Source organism: Sinocyclocheilus rhinocerous, unplaced genomic scaffold (genome assembly GCF_001515625.1).
Source record: "Sinocyclocheilus rhinocerous isolate Xijiao unplaced genomic scaffold, SAMN03320098_v1.1 scaffold945, whole genome shotgun sequence".
Classification (NCBI taxonomy): domain Eukaryota; kingdom Metazoa; phylum Chordata; class Actinopteri; order Cypriniformes; family Cyprinidae; genus Sinocyclocheilus; species Sinocyclocheilus rhinocerous.
In genome coordinates, this window is record NW_015629570.1 from 84,824 (window position 1) to 92,928 (window position 8,105).

At 40.9% G+C, this 8,105-nt stretch overlaps 1 protein-coding gene across 1 annotated transcript in view; it reads left to right on the forward strand.

Annotated features, from left to right (window-relative positions):
* Nucleotides 1-8,105, forward strand: part of LOC107739341 (von Willebrand factor D and EGF domain-containing protein-like) — a 90,671-nt gene that overhangs the window by 72,203 nt on the left and 10,363 nt on the right. Inside the window, exons 20-23 of the mRNA XM_016551438.1 lie at nt 2,136-2,303; nt 4,910-5,740; nt 7,091-7,186; nt 7,310-7,405. Coding sequence (XP_016406924.1) covers nt 2,136-2,303; nt 4,910-5,740; nt 7,091-7,186; nt 7,310-7,405 — 1,191 coding nt within the window. The remainder of the gene's footprint in view (nt 1-2,135; nt 2,304-4,909; nt 5,741-7,090; nt 7,187-7,309; nt 7,406-8,105) is intronic.

The following is an 8,105-nucleotide window of genomic DNA, read 5'->3' on the forward strand; positions in this document are numbered from 1 at the left end:
TAATGGACCAACGAACCAGGCTATATCACAATGTATAATGGGTAATTAGGTAAGTTCCCTGAAAAACATTCGCTTTGTTGTTTGCTAATACTTCAAAATGAACCATGTGAATGTCTGTGGGTGAGCACGTCTTCGCCATTCAAAATCAAATCGCACTTTTTCATTTTATAACGCCCTCTTATTGCTCTTCTTCCTAGTAGGTGCATTTTAAAAATGTTTTCCCGATGAATCCTGGACTCCTGCTCAAAATGATAAATTAATATAAGGACAGCTAAAAAACAAACAAAAACAAAAAAAAACAACAATAAGCCCGCAAAGCTGTTGTCGTTTCATCCTGACGGATGACAGCCGTGACAGCTAGTGGAATCCCGGAAAATAAACCGTGGAACTTTGACCAATGAGACAACAGTTTACTCGCGCGTGACTTGTATTAACAAATTTGGTCCGTTTAGAAACTTTGCCGTGTGAAAGCGAACCGCACCAAGAATAAAAAGCAACATTGTAATAATTTGAATCCCTGTTTCGTAACAAAGCAATCGATCTACAGGTATGAAAGCACCCTAAGATTATCTCAAGGAGAAAAATATGAGAAGCACAATATGTAGAAAGCGTCTTAATTTAATTCTCACTGAATCCCAATTTCAGTCTAAGTGAAACCACTGAGATATTCAAGATGTCTCTATTGGGATTGTTCTTTTCTATGGAAAGATGTTGATTGTCTCATAATTGGATGTTTCAGCACAATGTTTCTCTTACTCTATGCAAAGAACATTTTCATTTTACAGACTAAGAGGGTCACTGTAGATGGGGTACTCCTTGTAATTGTTTTGAATGATGCCTGTTTTAAAGGTTATTACCAATGCAGAAATATCCATTAATAGTATCCCAAAAGAGACTCCTGCATTTGAGTTACTGTGTGCTACAAACCCCAAGGTTAAATTAATTCTTGTCATTCTCAGGTACCCTGGTCGTCTTTTTGTAAATGCTAATTGAAAATTAAATTAGACAGTGTCCCCGACGGCCGTTTGTCCCCAGGCTGCACTCGAAGCAATTCAAACAATACGTCTCCTTGTATTTTGTTGAACTCTCGTTTGCACTTTTTTTTGTCTCTGTTGTAATTAATGCAGGAAAGGAAACAAAAGGATTGGGATGGAGGACAGGGGGGCATTTGTAAAGTCCCATGAGTAATCCAAAAGGTAGATAAGGCCAGAGTTTGAGGAACAGGGACAAATAGCCCACTCTGGAAAGCCACTATCATCCTTGGGAGCACCTCAGCTCTTGCTAATACAGTCTTGCCGGTTTGCAGATTGCCTGCCATCACACTTATAGAGCAAGATGAGATGGCAAGCAGAGGGGATGCAAGCTGTCACCCACCTCGGCCGATAAATCCCGTCGTTGTCTAAGGGATTTGAGCTGACTTTGCGGAAATGGGACAAAAAGCCTGGGCAATAACCCTTGATATGTGTAATCACAGGGCCGATAAATCTATTTTTAATGGAAGACAGCTGCTAACTCTTTCATTTTTCTCAGCTCTGCTGGCAGAGGGCAGGCTTCTTGTTTTATTTGACACGGCACATGACGCTCGACAGAACAGATGCATGCATCTGGGTGATTGTGAGCAAGATGAGGGCATACTTATTCAATAAAATATGGTGATGTGACCCCATATAATGCCACAAAAATAATTTCCTGCGTGCTCCAAAAGTGCTCAGATGGATCCTGTAGCATATATGTGGTAGAGTAAAAAGGACACCGGTTTGTTTAGTGATGTATAAAACAATGGGGTAATTTTTAGTCACAGGAAATGATGTCAAAATTTCAGGGTATTGCTTCACACCTTCTGACATCAGCTCATCTTCCCTAGTGTATGAGTGAGACCTCAATTTCCCTGCATAGCTAATCCTTCACCAGTCTGTTGCGGTTGGGTAACTGTTGTAGGCTGCGGAGGCCACGTGAGAGTGTGAAATTGTTGGTAGGAGTTGAAGGTGAAATCACGGAAGGACATAGAACTCAGAGGGCCTCTGACCCTAAATTCACATCAATCTCCTATTAAGATGCTAATGAGTAAATGCTTACAGAAATTACATCTGTATATTAATGGCAAATCTAAAAGGCAGTGTTTCTTTACGGTGCAGGTTTTCCCAACGGACTAAACGTGACATCCAAATGTGCAAGTAGGCCGTGTTTTCTAGGTGTTCAGTGCATTGACCTCCGGCCACCCTACACTGGCTACGTCTGTGGACGATGTCCACCAGGGTACCACGGAAATGGACGCACCTGCACAAAACAATCAAAGCATAGCAGTAAGTACTTTTTGAACTTAACATTGCAATCAGTCTTTCAAAGCTTAAATATAATAAAAAAATTATTGAGTTGAATTGAATATGTACATGTGCGCACACACATCCTTTCATCAACACAGAACTAAACAATATAACTTTTTCAAAGTTGTTGCATCATGATGAATATTTAATTTACATTTGTTTTAAAATGAATCTGTCGCTTTTTTTTTCTCATCAATTCTTTCTTAATTCTCCTTGTTTCATCTCCTGAAAGCGCAGAGCTCCAGTAATTAGAAAAAAACATAACGAACAGGAAACAAGCCTGTCATAATCCTCAGAACGTGACAGGTACTTTGATACGGTTGATAAGTGAGATCTGGAAACGTCTAATGCTCAGTCATGCACGGTGGTTGCTGACCCACAATGTGTTTTTGGCTGACGAGTATAGGGAACGGAAAAAGACAGTAAGGAATTAGGGAAAGAATGTGTAAACTCATTTAGATAGGGGATGAGGAGGGGGAAGACAGTGAGGAAGAGTTAACAGAAAACTGGAGTTTTAACAGAGTAGCAGGTTTTTTGTTTTTTTTTGGTCTTTGATTCTCCTTTTACATTTAAAAAAAAAGCAAAATTACCAGACTGCATCTTATCCCTTATCCCCAGAGTACAGTATGTTACATTTCACTCAATGGAAATGTTGTTAGACTTCTTAATCTGTTCTTTTGCTTGAAAAATCCCTCAAATACATTTTCCTAAGTTGCAGTATCGCAGCACGACCGTAAAAGCCTTCAGAGCAGGGTAATGACTTTTAATGCATTTTTCACTGTGAATGGACAACTGCTGGAATCATTCCTAATAGTGCCGTTATCAGGAGTGAATCCATGAGCAGCCACAGTGGGAACTAGAAAAGAAACCGCTTCATTTTGCAAGCTAATTCCCTTATTGTCGCCACATGCATCCCAGATTCTTACACACTCAGAAACGACTGTGCGTCTCTGTTGTTGGGATTGCATTTTGTTGTATTATGTCTTTGTTCCTTGCTTGTGGATGGGGGACAAAATAAATCTTGTCGAGCGGCCACAGCAACTATCTGTTGTTTATGAGTAAATATACCACCATGATGTTTTAAGCTAGTACTGAGCGCCATTGCATCATAACTGCAATTATGGTGGTCTCATTGTGTAAAATCTTCAAAGGTCTGGTCAAGATATCCAGAGGATGTTGATGAATAACTGCAGAATACACTATCAATCCCTTCTTTTTATTTTGGTGTCCTTAATACAGAGATGTCCAATCCTGCTCCTGGAGGGCCACTGTCCTGCAGAGTTCAGCTCCAACCCCAATTAAACACACCTGAACCAGCTAATCAAGGTCTAAATAGGAATGCTAGAAACTTCCAGGCAGGTGTGCTGAGGCAAGTTGGAGCTAAACTCTGCAGGACCCTCCAGGACCGAGTTTGGACACCCCTGACAATGTGTTTTTGGCTGACGAGTATAGGGAACGGAAAAAGACAGTAAGGAATTAGGGAAAGAATGTGTAAACTCATTTAGATAGGGGATGAGGAGGGGGAAGACAGTGAGGAAGAGTTAACAGAAAACTGGAGTTTTAACAGAGTAGCAGGTTTTTTGTTTTTTTTTGGTCTTTGATTCTCCTTTTACATTTAAAAAAAAAGCAAAATTACCAGACTGCATCTTATCCCTTATCCCCAGAGTACAGTATGTTACATTTCACTCAATGGAAATGTTGTTAGACTTCTTAATCTGTTCTTTTGCTTGAAAAATCCCTCAAATACATTTTCCTAAGTTGCAGTATCGCAGCACGACCGTAAAAGCCTTCAGAGCAGGGTAATGACTTTTAATGCATTTTTCACTGTGAATGGACAACTGCTGGAATCATTCCTAATAGTGCCGTTATCAGGAGTGAATCCATGAGCAGCCACAGTGGGAACTAGAAAAGAAACCGCTTCATTTTGCAAGCTAATTCCCTTATTGTCGCCACATGCATCCCAGATTCTTACACACTCAGAAACGACTGTGCGTCTCTGTTGTTGGGATTGCATTTTGTTGTATTATGTCTTTGTTCCTTGCTTGTGGATGGGGGACAAAATAAATCTTGTCGAGCGGCCACAGCAACTATCTGTTGTTTATGAGTAAATATACCACCATGATGTTTTAAGCTAGTACTGAGCGCCATTGCATCATAACTGCAATTATGGTGGTCTCATTGTGTAAAATCTTCAAAGGTCTGGTCAAGATATCCAGAGGATGTTGATGAATAACTGCAGAATACACTATCAATCCCTTCTTTTTATTTTGGTGTCCTTAATACAGAGATGTCCAATCCTGCTCCTGGAGGGCCACTGTCCTGCAGAGTTCAGCTCCAACCCCAATTAAACACACCTGAACCAGCTAATCAAGGTCTAAATAGGAATGCTAGAAACTTCCAGGCAGGTGTGCTGAGGCAAGTTGGAGCTAAACTCTGCAGGACCCTCCAGGACCGAGTTTGGACACCCCTGCCTTAATGTAATGAGCCTTACCATGTCCTGTTGTGGCTGACAAGTAAACTTTTTAAGTTGGATTAAAAGTATTTACTGTTCATAAGCTTGACAAGTTGCTTTTCCTCTCATCTAGCACTGCGTTACTCACCACAACTGAACCAAGCCAAGAACAACATACCTCATGTCTCCCACGGCTTTTCCCATCTGCACCTCCCCATCCTTCCATTCAGGCAGCCTCAGAGACGCCTATCCTCACGAGCGAGGGCCCCACACCATCAGACCACCACTCACATCCCCCTCCCGCCAACCTTTCCACCTGTCACAGGGAAAGCGGGACTGGTGCTTAAGGCAGGACACGCACCTGCCTCAACCAGCAGCAGAGATCGACTCCTTTCTCACTCTCACAATCAACTGAAAATTCTTCCGAGCCCAGAGGAGAGAGATGCTTCATTTAAAGTCTCGGCAGGTGGATTTGCAGGAGTCACGCCTGGAAAAGTCACTTTACCTCACACTTCAAGGCACGTTGAGGCACTGAGGAAGTCTCCACAACAATCCAGTCTGGTCACAATTACCCGACCTCAACCTTGGACACCTCCAGACACCCAGAAACCCCTAACAGCAGCCCTAACTTCCCTTTCCTTCTCCTTTTCGGAGTCTGAGTTCTCCGCTGATGGAGGCCTTGGAGCCAGAATCCAAGACCCCTATGAGACCCAAACACTGCCTCAGGAGAGCTTCACCTTCCTTGGTGAACAAAGCCAAACCCAATTTCTGGACAACCAACCAACTCTTCAGAACGGTAGACACCAAGGCAAGAGCAAAAATGTGGTTCTATTAGAGGAGAGAAGTTTCACCTGTGCAGATGTACCTTGCTTCCCAGGAGTTCACTGTGAGCTTGCAGGGGATGGGCAACCCAGATGTGGACGGTGTCCTTTGGGGTACACTGGAGATGGTCGAATGTGCAGAGGTAATTTTAGATGTATACATGACTTTTCTTTATTATCCATTGATGAGTTAGTCCTCATCAAGTCCAAAATTAGAGACTTACTTATCCATGACATAAATGCCTGGGCAAACATATTGTAACTTTAGGGGTATAACATCTTGTCACTGGGGCAGTACCCTACATCCTTATACCTTATCTGCCATAAAATGTGCATATTTGTACCTTAGAGTAGTAATAGGTACCCTTACTACTATGTGCTACTATGAACCTTTTAGAGGGTAAATAAGGTACAAAGATGTCTCTTTAAAGAAAACTGCCCTAATGACAGTTTCATATGTCGTTTCAGGGATGGTTTACCTGAAATAGTTGATACCATAATATTATTCAGTGATTAGTTGTTCCTCAAAAGTGTCATTGTATCAAACTGGTACATTCCTGATTAAGTATCATATAAGTGAAATGGAGAACCCCGACTCAAAGTGCAAAGCTAGCTAGTCCGATTATAACTACCAATATTCGTATAGTAATTGCCGATTTTATGTGCAATAGGTCAGTGAACAAATTGTGGGCATGCCTTCTGAGTTCTAGACTACAGAGAAGTGTGCAGCATGTGGAGTTTAAGACTGACAACTGACAGTAACTGGTATAAACAATAAGCTCAATCCTCAAGCATGCTCTAGGCATAAGGAATAAATACATTCCTTGAGCTCCATCCCATGGGTTCGTGAACCTGAGAAAATTAGGAGCAGTGGGTGGAAGAATCACTAGAAACATGTTTGCTATTGTAATCCCATGAAATTGTATTACTATGTTGAAATTCACTCAGGACAATGATTATTTATGCATTCATGAATTATTTTCAGGCACTGTTTTCAAGGTATGAATATAGTGTGAACATGCACAAAACCATCACAGGTGTCTTGCGTTGAGCTCTACAAAGCATATGGCAGTGGATCTAGCGTTTCATTAAACAGGAAGTTAATGTGGTGAATGTTACCCAACTATTCAAATCAGTCTGGTATTTTTCAGAATGCTTGGAGGAACTTAGGGTGAATTTTAAAATGCAAGCATGGTAATGATCTACAAATATAACACTAGCGTCACCTGCACTTTAACAACAACTCACTTTAATTTAAAATGAAAGGTACACATTTAAAATTGATACAGTATATACAGAATCTGTATATGTTTTTGCTTCCTGTTCTTCAGGCCGCAGATGGAGGCAAATATGTGTTTGCCTTTTGATGAAGTGAATGTAGCGTCTGGACCAATCAGACACACCATTTTTCATTTGATTTAACAAATCAATTATTCATTAGATTAACATCTGACCATGTGTTATTTGTGTTTGCATGCCATTTGTGCCTTCAGCCGTGTGCAGACATGCCTGCGGTAGAAACATGGAGTGTGCGGCCCCCAACACGTGTCGCTGCAAGAAGGGATACAGTGGTCCAAATTGTGAAACAGGTCACAAACAAACACACACCAATGTTTATAAATGTTGTAAACATGGTCAGGTGCAATCACACACACAAGCACTCATTTTGAAATAACGTAATTGTTGAATGACATCATTTTGGATTCTCACAGCTATCTGCAGTCCAGCCTGCCTGAACGGAGGGAAATGTGTGGCGCCAGATGTATGCGACTGCATGTCAGGTTACCATGGAGAGACCTGTGAAAGCGGTAAGAACACTGAAATTGCATTGCCATTCAGCACTTGTGTAAATAATGTGTAAAAAGTGCATTTTTCCACTTTTTTTACACAGTTTGTAGGCGTTTTTGAGTTAATAACCCTATGAAATGGGGCTTGACAAGTGCTGTTTCTGGTCCTTTCTTTAAAAATGGTCAATATAGCCTTTTGTTTGTCTCAGCCTTGCATTTGTGAACTGTAATTTGCTCTTTTTTTTAAAAAAATGGTCAATAACCTTTTGTTTACATCACAGCCTTTTGTTTATGAACCATGATTTGCTACCTTTATTACAAGTTGGAGTCAGCTGGTATTTATACATTTAATAGGAGACAACATTGTTCTAGAGAGAGTTTCATTTGAAAAAAGTTTGCATACACATTTTATGTTTAGGAAAATGGCTGTCCATTTTATACCCTTGTAGGTTAATTTGTGAACTCATATCAAATAGCATACAAGATGGCCTCAAGTATGGTTTTTGGTAGGGATGCACCGATATCGATATTGGTATCGGTATCGGGCCCGATACTGCGCTCCTGTACTCATACTCGTAAAAATGTCCCGATACCAAAAGCCGATACCAAACAGCATGTGAATAGAGCTGTGTTTTAAATTACAAATGCTGTGAAAATAGTAAAAAAGTATCGGTATCGGACTCGTTCTGAAAAAAGTGGTATCGGTGCATCCCTAGTTTTT